This window comes from Ambystoma mexicanum, chromosome 3q (genome assembly GCF_040938575.1).
Source record: "Ambystoma mexicanum isolate Mex_15411 chromosome 3q, UKY_AmexF1_1, whole genome shotgun sequence".
Classification (NCBI taxonomy): Eukaryota; Metazoa; Chordata; class Amphibia; order Caudata; family Ambystomatidae; genus Ambystoma; species Ambystoma mexicanum.
Window position 1 is genome coordinate 922,829,242 of NC_090926.1, and position 24,710 is coordinate 922,853,951.

The following is a 24,710-nucleotide window of genomic DNA, read 5'->3' on the forward strand; positions in this document are numbered from 1 at the left end:
AGTTTTCCATGACAAGAATTTCACGTCGCATCTGTGGATGGGTTCATAAGGAGGCTCCATGAGGGCTGTTAGTACAGTGTTCAAGCTCCAAGTTGGAACTGGTGCAGGAGTAGGAGGGTAAGTACGCAGAAGTCCCTTAAAGAAGACCTTGACAGCCGGAAGTGAGAGTAAGGACTGCGTCTCCGGTGTCGTCATGTATGCCGCAATGGATGATAGGTGTACCTTGATCGAAGACAGTGAAAGTCCTGCTTTGGCTAAGTGCAACAAGTAAGGAAGTACTTGCTCAACCGAAGCGGTGAGAGGATCGATAGCATACGTCTCACACCATTTGGAAAAACGAGTCAATTTCCTAGTGTAGGTAATGCGTGTAGAAGGGGCCCTTGAGGCTCTGATTATATCCCAGCATTCCACAGGCAGATTGAGATTCATTAGCTTATGCTGCTCAGGAACCAAGCCTTGAGAGATAGACTCGCAGGGTCGTGGTGGAGAACCTTGTGGTTCTGTTGCGTCAATAGATACTGATGCGCTTTGAGGCGAATCGGGGCCCATCGGGATAGGTGCCTTACGGTCGAGTACCAGAACTGCCGCGCCCAGTCCAGTGCAATTAGGATCATCGAACACTTCAGTCTGCGTAGTATCCTGGAAATGAGGGGGAAGGTGGGAAAGGCATATAGGAATTTCCCCGTCCAATCCAGTGAGAAAGCGTCTCCTACTGACTGACTCTCTCGGTACCTGGAGGCGAACGTTCTGCATTTCTTGTTGGCCCTGTTGGCAAAAAGATTGAGATGTGGATGGCCCCATAAGGAGAAGATCCGTTGAGCTTCCTTCTCGTCCAACTCCCATTCGTGAGAAGACATGTAGTCCCTGCTCAGTTTGTCCGCTAGTACATTGTTCACTCCCGGAAGATGTTCCGCCTTGATTTGGACTCTGTGATGCAAGGCCCTTGCCCATAGCAGCTGAGCTTCTTGAGACAAGATCTCTGACCTCGTGCCTCATTGCTTGTTTGTGTAGTGCATGGAGGTCGTGTTGTCTGTATGGACCGTGAGTACCTGCCCCGCTACTACAGGAAGGAAAGCTTTCAGTGGCCACCTTATGGCCCTGAGTTCCAACAACACGTTGATGTGGAGTTGGGACTCCTGGGCTGTCCAAGAGCCTTTGCTTTGTAGGTCTGCAAGTTGGGCGCCCCAGCGCCCGAAAGGGATGCGTCCGTCCTCAATAGAAGGGTCGACGTTGGTGCCTGAAACGGCATCCCTTGTAAAACGTTCTGCGGAACGTTCCACCATCGAAGAGCCTTGTGCATTGTCGTTGGAATCTGGACTATGTCCTCCCAAGAGCCGAGAGCTTGTTTCCATTGGTGGTCCAGCGCCTCCTGGACAGGCCTCATGCGAAGCCTGCAATTTGGTATGAGGAATATACATGAGGACATCATGCCCAGGAGGGATTTGTAAGAGCGCACTAATGTTGTCTCTCTCACTAAGAAGCACAATGTCAAGCGGAGAATCGCTGCTGCTCTTTCTGCCGAGGGTCTCACCCTGGGAATGTTGGTATCGAGTTCGGCCGCCAGGAAAGTAACTGTTTTGCTGGGAACTGGGCAGGACTTCGCGTTGTTTATGGCGAAACCTAACCTTCTTAGAAGATTTGTAGCCTTTGACACTGCCAAGTGAGCGCTTGCGGCGGGACTTGAATATGGAAAGCCTTCTGTTCCTGTCCTCCTGAGTTTTGCAGCTACTGGTGCTAGGCATTTTGTAAACACTCTCGGTGCTGATCTCAGACCGAATGGCAGCACTCGAAATTGAAAATTAAGGTCTCCTACAGTGAACCTGAGGGATTTTCTGTGTGCTGGGTGAATCAGTACGTGGAAGTATGCGTCCTCCAAGTCTAGAGTGGCTAAAAAATCATGCATATTTAGCCAAGGGAGCACTCCTTGCAACGTTATCATCTTGAATTTGATGCGCTTGATGTATTTGTTGAGCGCTCTCAGGTCCAAGATGGGTCTCCATTGACCATTCTTCTTTTTGATGAGGAAGAAACGGGAGTAGAAACCCTTTCCCCTTAGAGAGTAAGGTACTGGTTCTATTGCTGCTTTGTGCAGCAGTTTTTGGATTCGGACATGACTTGTTTTAACATATGCACCCTGCACGGAGTTGGAGGCAGGGAAGGGGGCTGATCGAAGAATTCTAAGGTGTGTCCCTCGCGGACCTCCTGTAACACCCATTTGTCTGATGTTATTGACTGCCAGTGTTGCAAGAACTGGCTCACCCATCCCCCCACCGGGATGTGACATTGAGGGGTAGGAGCTGGACTGTCAGTTTTGTTTGTTTTGCGACTTCCCTTGAGCGGAGCCCCGCTTCCCTCTCCGGGCGTACTTGTTGGAAGACTGGTACTTGGTGTCCTGGTATGAGCTACCTTGTGACTTCTGACCATAGGTGGAACGGTTAAAACCTCTGTACTTCGAGGATGAACCTCGAAAAGAAAGAAAGGACCGGCAATCCTTATCTTTTAAAGAGCTGATGGCAAGTGCTGTGTCCACCTTGATTCACTTGAGGTGGTCATCGATCTTTTACCCTAAGAGTTCTTGACCATCGAAGAGCATGCCCAATATCTGAGCTTGGACCTCAGGTCTGAAATTGGTAGCCTTCATCCAGGCCTGTCTTCTCAGCACTGTGCCATGGGCCAACTGTCTGAAGCCTGACTCCGCCACTTCGACCGTTGCGTCAATCATGTGATCCGAAGTTGATTCTCCATCAGCGAAAACTGACCTGGCTTCTTCCTGGAGCTCTACAGGTAGCTGTTTGGCCAGCTTGGACATGCAGAGCCAAAGATCGCGGTCAAATCTCACTGTCATGGCCAGCGCATTGCCCGCTCTAATGGTAAGCAATGCCGATGCGGACACTTTCCTGCCCATAGCTTCTAGCTTACGGCCGTCCTTGTCTGGTGGGGCTGATAGAGGCTATGCCGGATTGGCCAACTTTTCCTAGCTGCTACTGTGATGACCGAGTCCGGTTTGGTATGACCTCTGAGATAAAGCGGTGCAGACTCAGGAGCCTTGTATTTTATCTCAGGCCTGGAAACTATAGCCGGAGTGGATAAAGGTGTGGCAAGTATTTTGGATCCGAACTCCCAAATAGTGTCGAGGAGAGGAATGGTAGTAACAGTCCTCCCACGTTTGTCCCTGTGTTCATAAAGCACCGATTTCATTTCCTCCGATGTGACCCGTAACTGGAACAAGTCTGCGGCTTTGCCAATAATAGTATGAAAGGATACTAGAGCATCCAGCGGCGAAGAGTCACATGGAGAATCTTTCTTTCTGGGCTTCTCAACAATGAAATTGTCCCATTCGCTAGTATCAGGCTCTTGCATGATCTCACCTTCTTCCGGTGCAGTAAAACAGCCCCTGTTCACTCCAGCAAATCTTCTGAGAGACAAACTTCCAAAAGAAGGGCATCTTCAGTGGAAAAAAGTTCCTCTTCCTCTCCCACTCCCAAGAGTAAGAGGAAATTGGAAAGTATACCTTTCCTATCTCACCTGGCCTCTACAAGCCACAAGATGAAGCATTCTGAGGCAAAAACTACCTCCAAAGGTAAGGAGGAGTTTACATAAAAACCGAGGGGAGGAGGGGCAGTCGTCCACTGACAAGCTGTGTACGAGCCGCAGTAAAGATAGAGGCCCGTCGTCCACTAAGCCGTCGACGAAACCCTCATCGATGACCACTACGTGCCAAACATCGTCCACGACTAAGTCCTCTTCGGCTAGTTTATCATCCACGAAGCCTACTTTCAACAGAAACAGCAATGCAAAAACACCTAGGTTTGACTTTCCTAAAACCAGGGCAAAAGGCAGAGTTTCAACAAAGACAGCAATGCAAAAACACACCCAGATTTGGCTTTCCCAGAGCTTAAGAGAACCAAACAAGCACACGCCCTAGGTGAAACTGAGTGGAAAAAGATATGTTTTCTTTATGCCAAGGCTAGGAAAGCTGACAAAGATACGAGGAACTGATAAGAGTTCTTCTTTTCCGAGGGGGAAGAAAGGCTGTGAACAATGTCATTATATTCTAAAGGAATTTAGAGACTAGAAATAGGTCACCTATGAGTTGGGCCAGGCAGAGGCCAACACTGCGGCTATTGTGCAAGCTTCACCTTTTCCTTTTAGTTAGATTTTTCAAAGCGATAGGGCCAGTTAGTTAACTAGGATTTAAACTGGGGACTATTTATTTTGAACTTTTAGAAGCACCCTTAGTTTCGTTTTCAAATGTAGGGTTCTTCCCACATAGCGATAGGGTCAGATAGGCATTTTTATTTTCTTTTTAATAAACAACTGGAAATCATGACCCACTGTAGTCTGAGATCTTCTTCTGGTTCACCACAGGTGTTACTCCTTGAGTTATAAACATACCACATATTAAAGTTAGACATTCGCCATAAAGCATATTTAACAAAGAGTCCCTAGCTTCAGTTCCTGTTCCTGCAGCCCAGAAAATGGCTGCAAGCTTCTAGAGCTCCAGAATCCCACACCATCATTTTTATAACTATTCCGGAACATACCTCTCTTTCAAGCCCGGAATCCTCAGATGTAACTGGGGAAGGACTGCTGTGCCGCGAGGTGGCAAGGTTTCCTTGAATCGCTGCTTCCTCATCATCAGCCACTGGCTGATGTGTAAATGGAGCTGCAGTGTGAGGAGCTCCAAGCTGCTTCTGCAGACACGTCTTTGCACAGCAGCAGCTGGTGACTGAACAGTGGATGTCTGCGGCTGTGGCACTGCTCTGTGAGGGCGAGACAGTGTGTGTTGACTTGTGAATGACGGGCTCTGTATCGGCACGCCGCCTTTGCCGAGCCCATGATTCATCCGGTGGAAGAGTACTCGTATGGCCGGTGGCTGAGTGAGGCACTGTTAGGCAGATCCTTTCTCTATGTTTATGCCCCTCTTTGTACCTGATTCCTGGTGGCCCTCTTGGAAGGGTGCACGATATATTGTGATGAATTGGAAGAAGTAGGGAAACACAGTGCTGCAGATGCTGAGGAAGCAGTGATTGGAGGAATCGAGCATAATTCAACACAGGGCGTACCTGAAGCAACATTCAGAGCCTCCTTGCTGGGTTTCCTCCTCATCAAAGATTCAGGGCCAGGAGTCATGGCCTAGAAGGAGGCCCTACACTATAATAGTAAGAAGTCTTCTTCAGCACCGGTCTCACAGTATAAGATGATCCAGGTACAACGGGATAGCCCCCAAAAGGGCAACATGGCCACAATCCTAGCCACAATCACAACACTTCAACCACCAGCCACCGAAGAAATGTCAGTCCTGTGCTCCTGATCAAAGCCTGTATCATGAGGACCTGACATCTAGTGGACTGAAGCTCCTTTCTTCACCAATGTGCCACCTTTCCCTTGTGCCAGACTTCTCAGAGGCACCTCCCAGCGTTGGGACATTAGTGCCACACAGACTAAGTGCCAGCACTGCTGAGGAAGATTCTTGGTTGAGGGACACTGCTACACAGAGCAGAAAGTCCTGGACGGGGGAGCCGGGTGCTCAGGAACCCATGTGCATCTTGAGGAAGACTCAGTGCACTGCTCCGCCATGTGCATGGGTGATGCCTGCTCTGAGCCCACAGGACTTACCATGGTCCTGCCGCTTTCTCTGGCATGACCCCGTTTGCGGGCGCATCCTGACCACAATGCCTGTATGGACTCACCAAATGGTCTCAGTCCTCTCCCCTTTCCCTTCTTTGCCCATTAATGGTGGAACCAGAGGGGAGGTGCTCTCGCACACTTCACATCCTCTAGATGCATAATTAATGTCCACCATAATGGCAAAGTCATGGCCCAGGGCTGTCAGCCCAACCTCCTCTTTTTGATAGGTGTCTTCCATCTCTCATCAACTTCCATCTTTCTCCTGCCACTACTCCTTCTGCCGCCTCTTTGCCACCACCTAGGGGTGTACCACATCCCTGTACCCCTCCTTGGAAGACCTTCAAAGGTGGCAACCAGCTTCACTTAGCTACCCTTAACTCTCGCTCTGCTGTTAAACACTCCTCTGACATCTATTACCTGCTTGAATACTTTAATCTTGATGTCCTCGCTTCAACTGAGAGGTGGTTCACTGCCAGCTCTGTAACTGATTTTGACACACTCCTCCCTGAGGGCTACAAGATCTTCTATAAGCCCAGGCCTAACCGGCCTAGAGGCGGAGTGGCCCTAATCTTCGCTTAATGGGTACCTGCTACTATCATACTGACTCTGTCCTATTCTTCCTTCCAATGTCTCGTCTGCAGGCTTGGTATCTTACCTTTCCTCTCGCTGACTCTTGTCACAATCTATAGGACCCCTGGCCTGGTCTCCCTCATCCTATTGTAGTTGTCTAACCTCACTTCATCTCTCCTGGCCTTTACCTCCATCCTTCTCTTTCTCAGAGAATTCAATATTCATCTGGACTCTCTAGATGCATCCACTGGATTCTTCCGCAGCCTCTGTGACACTCTTTCCCTCATCATTCTTCCCCCCGGTCCAACCAACTCAGCAAGACACACCTTGGATGCCCTCATCTCAGCAGACATCACCATCTTCAACCCTCTCACTACACCTCTCTCCTGGTCTGACCATGCTCTCCTGTCCAATCACCTGGATCTCTTGGATCTCCCAGCTAAGCCTCTGCCCGCATTGCCAGTCTCCTTCTCCATCATTCGACCGATAAAGCGAGTGTCAGTTGCTGCTTTCGCCACCACTTTTATTCCCTCTCCCACTCTAGCCACTGACTGTCACAAGGATGTAGCCCTTGTTAACCTTCATCTCTCTTTCTCCAACACCCTGGACATCCTTAGCCCTGTCATGATGATCTGCATGAAGCTTGCCTCCAAGCGCAACACCTGGTATGACTCTGACCTAAGCTATCTGAAATGCAAGTGCAGAGTTGCTGAACAGATGTGGCTGGCTTCAAGCACATCCACTGACAGACTGGCCTGGCGCCTGCTCCAAAGGCAATACAGACTCTGCATCCACTAACAAGAGAGCCCATATCCAAGCCTGAACTGTTCAAAATCTGCAAGGAACTTGCCAATCCTTCTGCAGTCTCTACTCCTCCTCTGCCTTCCCAGGCCCTCTGCACCTCACTGCCCTACCACTTCACATCCAAAACTCAGGGCATCCTGCCCTCACTCTCTTCTACTCATCTCCCGCCTACCTCACCCACCCTCTAGCTTACCTTGGTCCCCATCTCCCCTTCCCTCCTTCTCTCCTTCTTCTCGCCCGTTGCATCTGATGAGGTCGAAAAACAAGTCCTTTCTATGAAAATCTCCTCCAAACAGGTGCTCCCCTGCTCCTCCAAAACTATCAAGGACAACATTGCCTCTGTTGCTCCAGCCTTGGCTGATTTCTGCAATTATTCCTTTGCCAATGGCTCCTTCCCATTACCCCTCAAGCACTCCCTTGTGCACCCTCTCCTTAAAAAGCCTTCTCCAGACCCTTCCTGCCTGGTTAACTACTGCCCTATCTCAATTAGCCACTTCGGGGGCAAACTCTTAGAGGAGCTGGCCATCTCCCAACTGATCCACCACACTAAATCTGTTGGTTGTCTCCACGACCACCAATCTGGCTTCAGAGCAGCACGAGGGACGGAAACCGCTCTCATGAACACCCGTGATTTGCTCTCTATTATCGATTCCAACTCCCCTCCCGTTCTCATCCTTCTCAATCTTTCCACTGCTTTTGGTACCATCAATCATGCCACCATTATACATCGGCGCTGTGATACCCTTGGCATCACGGACCTGCAACTGGACTGGTTGACCTCCTTATCTGACCATCCTTCCCAGGTTCAACTGGGCCATTTACTCTCCTCCACCACACTCTCCACCTGTGACATCCCCAAAAGCTCTATCCTCTCGCCATTGCTCTTCAACATCTCCCTTTCGCCTTTAGCCCACTTGATCTCCACCTTCTCTCCTCACTTCCACTGTTATGCGAATGACACACAGCTCTCCTTCAAGCTTCCCTCTACTGCCTCCTCTTCCTCCTCTATCATTCCTGACTCTATCATTCCTGACTGTCTGACTGCTATTCAGGCATGGTGTGCTGCTAACGATCTCTGCCGTAATGCCAGTAAGACCGAGATCCTTCTCACTGGGACCCCTAATCCCTACTTCCCTCCTACTCTCTGCCCGCCCTCCTGGATCCCCTCCCCTCACCAGCTTGTGAGGCTAAAAACTTCAGTGTCATCTTTAATTCGAAACAGGCTACAAGACATATCCTTGGCCTCAAGTCCAGACCGCATCTCTCCTAAAATCTCTCCATTGGCTCCTAGTGGCTGCAACGATCAATTTCAAGTCCCTATGAATCATTCACAAGGATTCCCGGGGCCAGGGACCCCACTACATCCAGGGACCCCACTACATCCAACTTTCTCTCCCTAAATACATCCCTGCTAGAGCCCTTCTGTCTTCTAGCTCCAACCCTCTGCAGATGAGATGCTTTTCCAAGCAGAGAGTGGGGGTAGATCTCTCTCTTAGCAGGATCCCCCCTCTGGAACGGCTTCCCTGGCCCTCTCAAACTTGAGCCAGATCGCCTTTAGTTCTGAAAGCTTCTCAAGACCCTCCTTTTCTCTTCTTCCTTCTCCCCTGCTAATGTACCCCCTCTGCCGCATTGACTGGCTGCCTGATCCTTTCTGAGCTCCACAGAGCACCAGGCCCTCCTTACCCAGTGTACACCATCACCCTTCCTCTTGACACCCACCCCCTAACATGCACTTGCACTTCTGGGCCTCTTTCCCTTAACTAGCCTGACAAGGTGTGCATCCTTACTGAGCCTGGTCCACCCCATCCTTGCACTTAGCATGTGGTCCTCACTCCCTGCATCCCCTGCACCTGCCCACCTTAAGCACTTGCCTATCCTCAAGAGGCCTTCTTCGCATCCTCCTTACTACCTGGGCAAATGGTGAGCAGGTGCAAGTAGATCTAGGTCACCTGGCTTAAGCTCCGCCTACCTGGTGCCTTCCTTGTTGATGCTCTTTTTCCCTATTTAAGCAGCCCTCCAGCCTCTTTTCCTTTTTAGATGGGGAGCAGGTGCAAGAGGATCTAGGTCACCTGGCCTAAGCCCCACCCACTTGGTGCCTTCCTGGTTGCCGCTCTTTTTCCCTACTTTGGAAGCCCTGCCATCTGGTGCCTTCCTGGTTGCAGCTCTTTCTCACTACTTAGCAAGTCCCGTCCACCTGGTGCCTTCCTGGTTGCCGTTCTTTTTCCCTACTTAAGCAGCCCTCTAGCCTCTTTTCCTTTGCAGATGGGGATCAGGTGCCAGTGGATCTAGGTCACCTGACCTAAGCCCCGCCCACCTGGTGCCTTCCTGGTTGCTGCTCTTTTTCCCTACTTAAGCAGCCCTCCAGCCTCTTTTCCTTTGCAGATGGGGAGCAGGTGCAAGAGGATCTAGGTCACCTGGCCTAAGCCGCACCCACCTGGTGCCTTCCTGGTTGCCGCTCTTTTTCCCTACTTTGCAAGCCCTGCCATCTGGTGCCTTCCTGGTTGCCGCTCTTTCTCACTACGTAGCAAGTCCCGTCCGCCTGGTGCCTTCCTGGTTGCCGTTCTTTTTCCCTACTTAAGCAGCCCTCCAGCCTCTTTTCCTTTGCAGATGGGGAGCAGGTGCAAGTGGATCTAGGTCACCTGGCCTAAGCCCCGCCCACCTGGTGCCTTCCTGGTTGCTGCTCTTTTTTCCTACTTAAGCAGCCCTCCAGCCACTTTTCCTTTGCAGATGGGGAGAAGGTGTAAGTGGATCTAGGTCACGTAGCCTAAGCACCACCCACCTTCTTAGCCCTGCCTCTTCCTTCCTGCTCTTAACTCTTAGATCAAGGGTGTCTATCAACCGGGTGTCCGAAGTGAAGGGTAGACGAAGAAAAGGGCAATTCCTGTTTGGACCTGTTTGGACCAGGTGGACCCAGGACCCAAACCCCTGTCTAGACAGCATGTACGCATGCACCAACATGTGTTTACTCCCTCTGTCCCCACCGGCCATCCACACCATCATCTGGCAACGCCAACGTCAACTTCTCTGGTTTTGGGGTGAGGACAGGTGCTCTGTGGCACAGTAAGTTGTGCAGTTGTAAAGGTTTTATTCACGCACCATAGCGTGTGTGTGCCCACTCCCCCCTCCCTCCATCCCACTGCACAGCCATTGGTTGGCAGGCCCTTTAAATTGATATGATATGATATGGCATTTATAACTGGCCAACCAAGTCAGCCTCTGCCGTGACAGCCCCCTCGGCCAAGGACCAGAGGCTGGCCATTCCCTTCGTTGTCCCTTGCATTCCTTGATCACGTACCCATCTGCACCACTACACACGCGGCCTCGCCACCTCCATCCTCGACTCACTCGCGCTTCACCTCCCTTACCAGCATGGCCCCTCGCAATCTTCAATTGCGTTGCCTATGCACGTGCTGTGCGCTCCCTGACTTGTGTGGTCACTCGCAATCCCACAATCGTGTGTGCTCTAGCGCACTCTCCATTCTCGGCCACGCTCGTGCCTGCGCGCCTTTAGCCGGCGTGGTCTCTCAAAATCCGTGACATGTTCCTTGCACTTTCCATCATTGGTTCGTCGCATTTCGCGTTCCTGACTGCGTGGCCCCTCGCAACTGCCTATTGCATGTCCCTCACGCCCCCACTTTTCCAGCCTCCTGCATCCACGCGCCCCCTTTGCTCTTCCGCATTGACTGCCTGGTTTGCACTGTATTGCTCTGTGTTCTGTTATATTCTTCCCTCCTCTAGGTTATTATTTGTCGACTGCTTTGCTCTTTTGTATATTGTTCTGTGTTCTGCTGTTCTCCACCCTCCTCTAGGTTCTCTTTTTAATAACTGCTCTGTTCCTGATGTCCTGGTAACCTGATTTGCTTACCGCACTGACTTATTTCCTGCCTGCTCTTCCATCTGAGCTCTTGTCTACTTAGTCAGTCATTCACTATTGTCTTGTCCCTTTCTGTCTCGTTTGCTTGTACCCCTCCTTGTTTCCTTCCCTAGTGTCTGCCCCCAACCTTTCCCCAACACCCCTCTCCCTCTCTCCTCTTCCCCCACCTACTCTATGGTGCTCTCTGTTTCTCCTATCTTTTCAAACTGCTTCTCCATCAACTATCCTGCTCTCCTCACTATGTCTGGTAGGAAGAAGTTCAAAAAGGATATACTGGTCTCCAACCCAGGCCTCCCTATAGCTGACACCTAAACCAGTGCTTCCTCCTGATAGACCCTCACCGCCATCCTCTTTCTCGTTCCCTTGCCAGACCTATGGACTCTTCATATTGTCTCTGTGCTCTCTCCTTTCTCTTCTTCTCCCATTAATGGTGGCACCCGGTGTGCGGCCCTCCTGGCCCTCTTCCACTCCTCTAAGGTCATCATTAATGTTTACCTGAATGGCATGGTCTTGGTCCAAGGCCCTCAGGCCAACCTTCTCTTTGATAGACGTTTTCCACGCCTCATCAATTTCCTTTCTTCTCCTGCTGTCCCTTCACTCCCTCCTTCAACTTCCTTGCCTCCTCTCACTGCCTCTTTCTTGACTACCTTGCCTTCTCCTCCTCCCTCTTCTGCCCCCCTCTCTTTGGGCTCCTTCTACACATCTGCAGGGTGCACCTCTGTATTGTACCCTTCCCCGAAAGCCTTTCAAAGTTTGCAACCTTCTCCATATTGCCACTCTCAACTCACGCTCAGCTGTCAAACAATCCTCTCATATCTGCCACCTCCTGGAAGAACTTGATCTCGATGTCCTCAGTCTCACCGAGACATGGTTCATGGCCAGCTCTGTCATGACACTCTCCTCCCTGATGGATACAACCATTCTGGAGGGATCCTTGTTCTTTCCGGGGTGGATTCCTGCCTCTGTCATTCCTTTACAGGCCACTCCTCTTTGGAATGCCTTCTCTGCAGGCTCTCTCTCTCTCCTGGCCACTCTCTTACCGTGGCTACTATCTATCGGCCACCTGGTCAGATCACCTCCTTCCTCTCTGGGTGGGCTGACCACTCCTCCTCCCGTCTGGCCTCCACCACTCAACTCCTCCTTCTTGGAGACTTTAACATCCACCTGGATGCTTCCTGTCCCTCCACTTGACTCTTTCGCAACCTCTGTGACTCTCTCTCTCTTTCTATTCTCACCTCTGGCCCAATTCACTGAGCAGGGCACACTCTGGATGTTCTGATCTCCTCAGACCTTCCCCTCTCCATCCCCCTCACCACTCCTCTCTCCTGGTGTGATCACTTTCTCCTTTCCTCCCATCTCCCCCACTCTACGCCTCGGGACAAGCCAACTCCAGCAATGCCACCTACCTTCTCAGACATCCGACCCATGAAGCATGTGTCAGTTGAGGCTTTCACCGCACTTTCTCTCCCCCTCCTCTCGCTGACTTACATCTTGACACAGCCCTTTCCATGCTCTGTTCTTCTATCTCTGATACTCTTTATGTTCTTGCCCCTGTCATGAGGATCCGCTTGAAGCCCTAAGCCAACTGCAACTCCTGGTATGACTCTGACCTCGTCACCCTTAAACGCAAGTGCAGGGTGGCTGAGAGGAAATGGCTAGCTTCTTCTGCACCCTCTGACAAACTGTCCTGGCGCCTGCTCCAAAGGCAATACCGGCTCTCTGTCCACACTAAGAAGAGAGACCACATCCAAGCCAGTGTCTTTGTAGCATCTAACAACTCTGCCAAACTCTTTAAAATCTGCAACAGACTGCCCAATCCTGCTGCAGTCTCTACCTCTCCTGTCCTCTCCCAGGCCCTCTGCACAGCTCTGGCTTCTCATTTCATCTCTAATACCTAGGACATCCTGTCCAACCCCTTGTCCTCTCCTCGTCCTCCCACTACTCGCTCTTCTACCTCCGGCCCCCCTGTGGCCACCTCTACCCCCTCATTCTCTTCCTTTCCTCTGTTCTCCCAGACGAGGTTTCTAGACAAGTCCGATCTTGGAAAGTCTCGTCAAAACAGGTTCTTCCCTGTTCTTCCCAAACCATCAATGACCACATTGACAGCTTTGCTCCTACCCTGTCTAACTTCTGCAGCCACTCCTTCACCACTGGAACCTTCCCTTTCCCCCCTGAAGCACTCTCTTGTGCACCCTCTTCTCAAGAAACCCTCAGCTGACCCCTCCTGCCCGGCTAACTATCGCCCAATCTCTATCAGTCCTTTCCTGGGCAAGCTCCTGGAAAAGCTGTCCATCTCCCAGCTTAATCTTCACACTGCATCTGTTGGTTGTCTCCATGACCATCAGTCTGGCTTCAGAGCAGCCAGAAGCATGGAAACTGCTCTCCTGAACATCTGTGAAGTCCTGCTCTCTAACTTTGATTCTAATCGCCCCTCTGTCCTCATCTTACTCGATCTCTCTTCTGCCTTTGACACAGTCAACCATGCCATCATGCTGAGGGGCGTGGCTTGGGCAGCCATGGAGTAGGACGTGCTTCCTGTGTAGCTCCGGAGGATCTGACAAATAATCTGTGAAACTACTTTTAAAAACGCTCCATATGTTCCAGGATTTGCAGCACAGGCGTGGGAACGTGTGCTCTGCACACAGTACAAAGATTGGGTGAATTGTGTGCAGCGTTCCGAGGGAATCACTCGGCGAAGAATGCGGCCGCTGGATACAATGTAATTCAAAATGGCCGTCAACATAAGAATTGTAACTGAAGCAACGGTGGCAGCTTAATAAAGCTGGCAGCCGAGTGAAAAGACGGATGCTGGCGTGCGGGAACAAAGTGGAGCCCATACAGCTGCAAGCCAATTAATTGCACTGAAGAGCGCTGGCCGGCGACACAGACTCTGGCAGCGGCGGGCCGACACAGAAGGCAAGCGTCCGGAGGCAGTGGGAGCGCGAGGCGCGAGACTGGCACACAGTGCGGTGCAGTCCCTGATCGCATACAGCGGGTGCACAAGCGGTGCACTGATGAATGTGCGGGCGGGGCGATCTCACGTAGAGATCAGGCGGTGAGCACCGAGAGGCAACAGTGGCGCGAGGTGCGCGCCCATAAACTAAGCGGACAGAGCGAACCCTGCGCAGCGCCACCGAAATAGAAAGGCCATGCTGCATCTAATATATGAAGCGCTCGGGACGTACCCCCGGCACAGATCAATGCGCGGAAGACCGCAGGCGGCGCATTGTAATCGACGGCTGCTTATAGATCACGAAAGTGGCTGATAATGGTGGAAAAGGGCTCCTGGTAGCAGCGTCTACTGGAAGATACTGGGAAAGACCACGGAACTTGCTCTAATGAAGGTGCTCTTGTGCTCCTGTTAACGAAGAGTAATATACCATTGGGAGCTGTTGGTACTCGAGGGGGCTGAAGATGTGCAGATGACCTCTGAGAAGTCAGAGAGGTGAACAGTGGACGCCAACACATAGAGGCACGGCATGTAGGGAGAGATCAAGCGGAGGTGGATGCAGACAGTGATGTGCAGAATACAAAGAGCCTGGAAGCAAGGGGATTACAACAAAGGAAAGCGTGGTCGCTAGGACGCGGTGAGACATTTTGAAACGTGGGAGGACACAACCCACTCTGAGAAATAGCCCAGCAAACACAAGCTTATGCTGGGCCTCCTCTGGGATAATTGCCCCAGACCCAAAGAGATACACTGTTGCCGAATCAACACAGAGGAGCAGGACTGACACATCTGAGGCCAGGCAACCTCGGGCGCATAACGGAGGCCGCAAGATGACGGGGCGAGGGGCTGTGAGCAAGAACAAGAACAAACAATCCACAATGGAGGCATTTGCCAAAACGCAATAATCTCCTGCGGCCATAGCGCCCAAAGGCTTGATAGCACCAGTGGAGAGCACCGCGGAGACTGAAAATCATCAGATATTAACGGCCATTACGGAGCTGAGAGACTCATGGAGGATAGCGATGTCAGACCTGCGCACATCCCTGGAGGCTAAAATAGACGCAGTAGGCATAGAAGTCACCCTGCTGAAGCAAGATGTTAGGGGGTTGGCGGAGAGAACGAGCAGCTTGGAGAGTGCGGTGAAAATCAACACGGACACTAGCACCAACAACGCAAAGGAGGCTCACGTACTGAAACAACAGGTAGCTAACCTGGAGAATCGGGCGGAGGAAGCGGAAGGGAGAGCAAGAGCGAACAACATCTGTGTGGTAGGCCTGCCGGATGGGGAGGAAGGACAAGACCCGACAGACTACGTTGAGAACCTACTCTTACAAGAAATAGGGGCCGAAAAACTCTCGCAAGGATTTGCAGTGGAGCGTGCACACAGAGCCCTTATGAGGAAGCCGAGGCCTGGGGCCCCTCCCCGAGCGATAATCACAAAAATACTGAACTAGAAAGATCGTGAGAGGATACTGGAGCACTTTCGTAAAGGGGGAACAATTGAAAAGGCTTCAAGCACCATCACAGTGTATCCTGACTATACAATGCTGGTCCAGAGGCAACGGTACAGCTATGTGGCCATCAAAAGGAGGCTACGCATGGCTGGAATAAAATACATGCTTCTGTACCCCGCAAAATTGAAGGTGGTGCACAAGAGCAAAATGTATTTTTTTGATACTCCGGAAGAGGCAACGACATGGCTGGACCTGCAGGTCTGCCCGGAAAGAGACACGGAGCAGGCTCATGAGGAACACAATAAGTGACTGGTACACTGCATGCATATTGATATGGCGCAGAGCGAGTACCCCAGCAGTGTCTATGATAAAGATTAAGGGGTGCTGCTGAGTAAGGTTGATATTTTGCTGGGATGCCATTGACTGTAACGAACTTAAGGAACTGGAATATAGCAGCAAGTCCTCATACGCAAATTGTGTAGCAATGTGTAGGTGAACTGAAGTAAAACAGGAGCAGCAGGGCGAAAGCACCCTACCCCCCCGAATTATAGTTGTAGTAGCAGTAGGTTAGCCACTAGGGCGACCTCACCCTGCGGAGCTTCGAGTACAGGCGAGGGCCGGAAAGAGCTAGATGCAGGGTAGCCTGAGATCCAGGGATGGAGCTGGGAAACAGTTAAGGGGAGTGATGTTGGGGATGGGACGGGAGGTGGGGGGAACGGGGGGTTTGGGGCATTTTTGGTTAAGGGGAGTTTAAATTGGGGAACAAGCCTATACAGACTGGAATGGAACTTAGAGTTAGACTGCACCTGTGGGAGGAGGAATAAAATTCAAATAGGCCATGGGGGAACTTAAAATAGTTACATGGAACGTACGAGGGCTCAATATTTACTTAAAGAGAAATAAAGTTATGTTGTACCTGCGTAGGCAAAAAATAGATATTGCGCTGCTGCAAGAAACTCACCTGACACGGTGGAGAATGGATACGATTGCTGGGAAGTGGAAGGGAGTGTTGGTGGGTTCATCATATCCCGCTTATGCCAGGGGTGTGCTTATTTGGGTGGCGCTGCATGTCCCTTTCCAGCGATTGCAAGTGGTAGCTGAGACAGATGGGAGGATGGTTATATTGAGGGGACTGGTGGAAAATAGGGAGATAAGCATAGTCAATACGTACGCCCCGAACCAGAACACAGCGGCGTACATCAGAACATTGTGTACTAATCTGAGCACGTGTGTGGGAAGAGCGATGATCTGGGGAGGGGACTTCAACTGCGTACTGAACCCAAGGGTAGATAGATCAGATGGGAAGATGGATAGACCTGCCCCTGCCGCCAAAGCGTTACAGACATTGTTGAGTGACTTTGGCCTGGAGGATGCATGGAGAGTGAGACACCCCCAGGAAAGGCAATATTCACATTATTCTGCCCCACAGCAGTTATTCACTAGGTTGGACTATGTCTTTACTACACCTGAAATGATAGCGGAGATTACACAATTAGAATATAAAGCTAGGGTCCTTTCGGACCACTCGCCCCTGATTCTCGGATGGCAATACTGCCCCCCGAGAGCGAGGATCCCAACATGGCGCCTACGAGCGGAAGCATTGAGAGACCCCATTTTAGGGAGGACTTGAGGGAGGAGATTGTAAATTATTTTCAGACGAATACTGGTAGTGTGGACTCAGCAAGAACGGTATGGGAGGCCTTCAAAGTTGTGATGAGGAGAGTAGCCATAGCAAAATCTAAAGGTCTACAAGGTGGGATTCTAGCCAATTTACAGGAGACAGAGGAGAAACTAGAAGAGGCTTTAAGGGGCGAAGATGATAGAGCGGAGAAGTTAGAATTGATACTCATGCTACAGCAAAAATGTGCGGAATATTGGGTTAGATTGTGTAACCTCAACTATAAAAAATATGTAGAGAGGCAACATGAGGGAGGTGACAAACCAGGGAGACTCTTGGCGTGGTTATATAAGAGCGAGACCCCCAGAGTCACAATCAGGACTATAGAGAGAGAAGACAGTAGCGTAGCAGACACCCAAGAGGGAGTTAATCAAGAGTTTGCAAACTATTATAAGGTATTGTATGGAGACAAGGGTAAGAGTAGTCACGCTTCAATAAGAGAAACGCTGGACGACATAGGATTGCCAAAGATAAGTGAGGAAGAGAAAGAGGAGCTAGATGCACCAATTTCCCTAGAAGAACTAGGGGAGGTGGTGAAGCAGTTGCCTACTAGCAAAACCCCGGGGGAAGATGGACTCCCAAGTGAGTTTTATAAAGTATACATGGAAGAGGCCCTTCCCCCACTGTTAGAAATGTTAAACGAAGCATTTGAGACGGGAAGCTTACCAGAGTCACTGAGAGAGGCAATTACAATACCGCTTCCCAAACCTAATAAGCCTGGGCACAGCTGCAGCTCCTATAGACCCTTGTTGATGCTGAATCAAGACAGCAAGATATTGACTGCTGTCTTAGCAAATAGACTGAAGAGGGTTATTGACAGATTAATACACCCTGATCAAACGGGTTATGTCCCAAACAGAAAAATCACCAATAACCATAGACGACTCTATTGAGAGCGGCAACGAACATGATGGTAAAATGGCAATTGTGTCCTTGTCGCAATGAAGGCCTTTGATTCAGTTAAATGGCCATGGCTGCCCGCGGCCCTCGAGGGTTATGGGTTAGGGCCTGGATATGTACGGTGGGCAAAAATATTGTATAGCGAACAGCTGGCTAGAGTTAACACAGGATCAGTGAAATCGGGAAGGTGGCAGCTTAGCAGGGGCAACAGGCAGGGATGTCCGTGGCCTCCAATGCTCTACATACTGGCCCTGGAACCCCTAGCAATATACCTGAGACAACAATATGACACCATAGGCGTTGAGGTGACAGGGGAGCGACATCTGATCTCCCTATACGCAGATGACATGCTACTGTACTTGCGACACCCAGAAGAAAATCTCCAGTACATCCTAGAAGTGATGGAGAGATACGCTGGGTTGTCCGGTATAGCGGTGAACCCCCAGAAGTCCAGTATGTTCCCATTAGGGGGGTACATAGGGATTCCACCAGAGCGATTGCCCGTATTGCAAATACCATGGGCGGTCAGCACATTTCGGTACTTAGGGATAGACATATACCACACAGTGGAAGAGGAGCATAGGTGCAACACAGAGGTGGCCATTAAAAAAATGGAGAAGTGCATGCAATTCTGGGCAAAGTTGCCCCTGGCAATGATGGGGCGGGGAGCAATGCTCAAGATGGTGGTTCTGCCTAGGCTTCTACACTACTTTGGGAATATACCATACCTGATTCCTAAGAAGTTCTTCACTAAACTGAATAGCATGTGCAGGGATTTCCTATCGCATGGCACGCAGAACAGAGTGGCGTTATGGAAGCTACAGAATTTCCACGACAAGGGAGGGATAAAACTGCCCAACTATGAGGTGTACTATGTAGCAAGCCAGTTGCAATATGTTGCCAAATGGCTCTCTTATGAAGAGACCTCTGAATCCAGGCTGTTTGGGTGCGACTGTGCACCATTTTATTAAAATGATGCTACTAGGGTGGAAGATGTGGCGTAGGGCATGCCAGATGATGGAGAACCCGTCCCCGTGCTCTCCGCAGGTACCACTGGTTGCATTAACAGGGGCAGATGTACAGCTAAGAATGATAATCAGAAAACACTGGGAACCGGTTGGGGTAGCAACAATGGGTGACATTTGGCGGGAGGGTTCTAGTATTACTTTTGAGGGGCTGCAGGAAGAAACTGGTCTGCACGCGGGCCAGTATATTACATATTACAGAATGGTGCAGAGAATCAAGAGAATATGGGCCGAAACTGTGCTGGAGGAGGAACCAGATGCCACCATAGATATGAAATACGACATAGCGGAAGGGGGCCATGAGATATCTAGAATATACGAGATGTTGATGTTTAAAGCGGGGAAGGAGGTCACGCAGTTGAGAGTAGATTGGGAAACGGAAGTTGGAGCCCCGATGGAGGACGGGATGCGGGAACAGGCACAAGGGTATCATAAGAAGGTATCTAGAAATGCGAGACTGAAACAGATCCAACTGTATATTACGCACAGGGCATATATGACACCCTAGAGGATATTGAGGTTTGAGAATGCAGGACGACAAGCATGCCCCAAGTGTGATGAGGAGAATGCGGGCATGGTGCATATGTTCTGGTCATGCCCGGTCATAGAACGCTTCTGGAGTGAAGTGAAAGGGAAACTGGAAAAAAAGGGGGTTAAGATTGTAGTGGACACAGTGTGGGCCTGTCTGTTGGGGGGGTTCTCAAGATCACAGAAGCTCAAGCATGTGGGTAAACTGAAAGATCTGGCTTATGTGCTTGCAAAGAGGAGAATTGCCATGGGGTGGAAGACATGCCACAAACCTAGTGTGGAGGTGTGGTGGAGAGATTTGCAAAAATGGGCAGAGGCAGAAACCATGGTATGGCAAGAAACGAGCAATGCAGGGGGGGAGGAGGAGACCGAGTCCCTGATGGCCTGGAAATCATTGATAGCCGAGCTGTTTGGGTCCATACGAGACCCGGCAGAACCCGCAGAAGGGGAGACTGGACCACAGGATGCAGAAACAGAATGTGTAAAGTAACAGACTCGTAAGGGGGGGGGGGTGGGATAAGGGAAGCAGTGGCTAGAATTGAAGAAAGCATAATGAAACTGTTGATATATGCACCTCCTGTTTGGTTTGTATTGTTTGGTTGAATTAATTAATCTATAAAATGTGTTTTAAAAAAAACCATGCCATCCTGCTCACTCGTCTCCGTGATAACCTGGGTATCACCGATTAGGCACTGGCCTGGCTGACCTCGTTCCTTTATGATTGACCCTCCCAGGTCCAACTTGAGTCCTTCCTTTACTGTATCTCACTCTCTACCTGTGGTGTTCCCCAGGGGTCTAAGCTCTTTCCCTGGCTGTTCAACCAATACCTGGCACCTCTCGCCCACCACATTGCGGCTCTCTGCTCCAACTTTCAATGCTATGCGGATGACACTCAGCTCGTTTTGAGGCTCCCCTCTGCCACCTCATCTCCTTCTCTCATCTCTGACTGTCTGCCTGCTATCCAGGAGTGGTGTGCCACCAATGATCTCTGCTTTAATGCCAGTAAGACAGAGAATCTCCTCATCGGCACACCTGCATCCTCCTTTCCTGTCACTCTCTGGCCAGCCTCACTTGGCCCTATTCCTGCTCCCACCTGTGAGGCTAAGAACCTCTAGGTCATCTTCGACTCCACACTCTCCTTTTCTCCTCACATGCCTGATGTCTCTAAGAAGTCAAACTACCAACTGCACCTCCTCAGAGGTATTCTTCCTTTCATTCTCCCAGAAGCTCACTGTCTCTAGAGCTCTGGTTCTCGCTAAACTGGACTACTGCAACAGCCTCTTTCCAAATCTGCCTGGTTCTACTCTCTGCCCTCGGCAACTCATCCAGAACAGGACTACAAGACTTGTCCTTGGCTTCAAGCCCAGGGATCGTATCTCTCCAGCATTGAAATCTCTACATTGGCTCTGAGTGGCTTCAAGGATTAAGTTCAAGACCCTCCACATTGTCCACAAGGCCTTCTGGGGCCTGGGTCCTCAAAACTCTCTCTTCGCAAATACCTTCCTACTCAAGCTCTTCGCTCTTTGCTCCTCCACCTCTAACTCCCTCAGTGTCAGTCGCTTCTCCAAGCAACGAGTTGGTGGTAGATCTCTTTCTCCGGCTGGGGCCTCCCTCTGGAACAGCTTCCCTGCCTCTCTGAAACTTGAGGAGAACCATCTCTGGTTCCGGAAGCACCTCAAGATCTTCCTCTTTGCTTCTGGCTTCTCTCTTCCTCTCCCCTGCTGATTTCCTGTCTGATACTGCACTGGACACCTAGCTACCCTCTGATTCGGGCCCAGGACCCTGCCCACCTAGTTGCAGACCTGCACTGCCTCCCGGCAACCCTTGCACTTGGGTCAGTATCTGTAACCCTACAGTGCCCCCACCTGCACTTTTAGACACCTGCTGTCTGCACTTACCCTTGCACCTGCCACTTGCTGGCTGCAATTCTTGTTATTGTCCTGATCCCATGTACTGCACTGCCCTCCTCCCCTTTCCCCTGGCACTTTTCCCCTGCCCCTCCCCTGCACTTGCGCAATCTCAATGTCACTTGGCCTAGTGAGATCATTGTCTCTGTCCTCCCTCTGTTCCCCCTTCCTTGCCTCGTCGTGCCTTGAAACACTTGTGTATAGGTGCTTTACAAATGCCATATCATACCATATGGCCTCTTGCCCCTCACCTACCTCGCACCCTAGCATTATCCCTTCAACCCACTCCATCTCCCTGCACTTCTTGTTTCTGCACTTGCACGATCCAAATGACACAATGCCTAGTAGGAACGTTGATTTCTTCCCTGCCCCCCTCCCCCTTTGTTTTGTGGTGCCTTGAAACACCATTTCTTGTATAGGTGCTTTATAAATAACAAATACATTAATAAATACATAAAACATTGGATAATACTTAGCATTTTCTTGTTCTGGCTCTAGTTCTTCAATGCCTAGAAAATACTTATTTCCTTATTTGTGACAGAGAGGCATTATATGGAGGGCCTCCTATTCACCATAACATATGTATAAAAGCGCTACCTGTGTCTCTTACCTGTGTCATTCTGTATAAGCAGAGGTGAGAAACGCTTGTAGTCTTTTTCTCCAGGATGAAGCAGGTAGTTAGCTGGTGTGAGCTCCCGTTTCGCAAATGTGAACCGAAAGAAGTAAAGACAAACTTGAACAACGATGGGAAGCAAGAAAACGAGAAGTAGCAGCAATCTAAAAAGAAAAATAAGCCGAAAAGATTGTATACATGTACCAAAATAGCGATTGTACATTTTTTCAAAAAGTATGTCATTTTCTTTTGTGCTAGCTGCTAACACAGATGTACTGTAATTTGTCTGACAGAGATCTCTGTACACCCTGAAGACCATGCATTGTATCCCTAAGCTTGGCAAAGGATTTCCTCCTTCTAAGGTCAAAAGAAGGGAGAACAGTTGGTTGCCAATAGTGGTAGCAGAACTACTAGTGCAAGCCTGGCATGTCCTGAATGCACTCTATAATGCCTAACATATTATGTATTGCAAATGTAAGGATAGTAAATATACAGTCCAATATATTTTCCACGTAGCTCCAATAAACAATAATAATAAAGTGGCATATGTGTTATTTAATAAAAGTACAGACATATTTGCACATGGGGGTGGTGGGAAAATCAGTGAATAATTTAACATTTAGCATAATTGATCAATAACATCATGTCCATTTCTCAAATTAATACTTTATGCAATTAAAATGTGTGAATACATGATTTTTTAATTGATTTCACTGTATTACAAACTTGTATCAATACATCTTAAAATCCAAATTCATCCCACAATCCGACAAGCACCAGCCCTATCCCTCAATAAACATATCTCCCCATCCCCCTCCCTCCTCCATTACAAGTTAAAAATGTCTTTCAAGAACCATATCAACGTATAAATGGCTGGAAAGTCCTCCCCACCAACCAAGAGATTCCAAAATCTCCCATGTGTTTGGTTCTCACCGCCATCAAACCTGTACAGTGAACTGTGTCATGTTGCTGAGTTTCTACATTAGAGGTACACTGATGTTTTGTTTTATGATAGATCCTGAAAATCGCCTTAGTCGGTGCATGTTGCAGCGAATTCTAAGGAACCGGGCCCGATACCAAATAGAAGGAAAAAGCTGCAAATATCTCGGCAGTCAACCATATGCCTTGCATTCTCTCCCAAACGATGGGTATTCCTATCTTCCATTGTGCAAATCCAGTCCTGTTCCCAGATTTGTTTTTATTCTTATCCGGGTTACTCACCAACATTTCTAGATTTGCATCCAGGGATTCTAATGTTGCCCTGCAGCAAACCTCCCACTGAATACATTATGTAGGGGGGAGACAAAAAGATTCTGTGGCGATTGTCAACTCAAGGTTCAACCTTTTGCTCCAAGATCAGTGGTAAGGGGAAGTAGGTAAGGCAGCCACTGAAAAAATAAGAGTTGGGGGCGAGGGAGGCACCTGGCCTACTACTATAATCCCAGGTTTGGAGGAGACAGTTGTCATGCATCTAATATATAGGCGAAATGTTATTTAGCATTGGTGACAGGGCTGGATCTGGTGATACGCTAAAGATGATGTTAAAATAGATTCTATGTCAAGACTGGACATTATGCTTCAACTTCTTTAATTCACCACTCTTCAGCAGTTTCAACAAAACTCAAAAAAACACTGAAAACTGTCTGAACAGACTTTTCTTTCATTTGAACTACAATCCCCATAATCTCTGTAGTCCATCACACTCCATGCCCAGTAATAACCACTTCCTGTCCCTGGGCTTCTCCTCTTCTTTTACTGCTCTTCAAGCAGATAAGTACTATTTCCAGTTATCTCCCTATTATATGTGGAAATGTGATTATTTCAGCAAGTAGGGTAGATATAGCGTTTTGAGTCGAGAGAGGAACGTGTATGTTTAGATCTGCAGATCGTGTATTTTAAGTACCAACGTAGGCTGCGCAGCGTCGCGCCGTGCACAGCCGAGCGTTTCGGAACTCAAACGTACTGCTAGCTTGTCCTTACGAGCTGACTTATCCACGACTCGCGCGCCCCGTGCCATATGTCCGGCACTCTAGGGGAGTTAGCGGCGAGCGGATAAGCCGAAGCTTTTCGCAGGACCGCTCAAGTTGTACCCCGGTCCTCCTCCGTTGCAGAGCCGGAGACCGCGGGGAGCCCTAGCGCCGTGTAGCGGCCCCCTCCCTTCGGGAGGCGGAGCCTGCGGCGCGTGAGGGAATTATGACCCCCTCCTTTGTGAGGACAGAGTCAGCGGGTGCCTGCTTCCGTGTTCGCATTTGTTCATGCGACACAGAGCAGAGCACCCGTAATAAGCCGGGCCCGGCGGTGATTGTGATATTTTCTATGAAACGGTGAGGCAACAGCCTCTTTACAAGGGCGTATCCCGACCAGGAGAGGGCGATCCAACGCGCGCATGCCAGAAGAGAAAAAAAAAAGACTCTTAGCCAGCATCAGCTGGGTGAAAGCCTCACAAAGCGTAAAGTGACATTGGAAAAGAGACACGTTCAACGCTCCTCTAACATAGAGGCCTCAAAGAAGATAGCCCATCCCAGGCTCCTATAAAGACTACCTTCCATCCGGTACTGCCACCAAAAAAACAAAAAAAAAAAGGAAAAGAAAAGAAAGAAAATATAATTATATTTATCTAAAAACATATAGAAAGGCCACAAGAGTAAGGCCCCAAAGCATCTATAGTGAAAGGGCGTGCTGAGACACCATCACAGGTACAGCAGGCACACAGCACCCACACAAGATGTCGGAGTTTGAGTGGAGTGAAGAGGAGCAGACCTCAGATCTGGCTGCC

The 24,710-nt window shown here is 49.7% G+C and overlaps 1 protein-coding gene across 1 annotated transcript in view; it reads right to left on the bottom strand.

The window, feature by feature from the left end:
* LOC138583117 (ATP-binding cassette sub-family A member 9-like) overlaps nt 1-24,710 on the bottom strand; it is a 2,332,105-nt gene that overhangs the window by 1,206,186 nt on the left and 1,101,209 nt on the right. Inside the window, exon 20 of the mRNA XM_069655077.1 lies at nt 21,932-22,098. Within this exon, the coding sequence (XP_069511178.1) occupies nt 21,932-22,098 (167 nt within the window). The remainder of the gene's footprint in view (nt 1-21,931; nt 22,099-24,710) is intronic.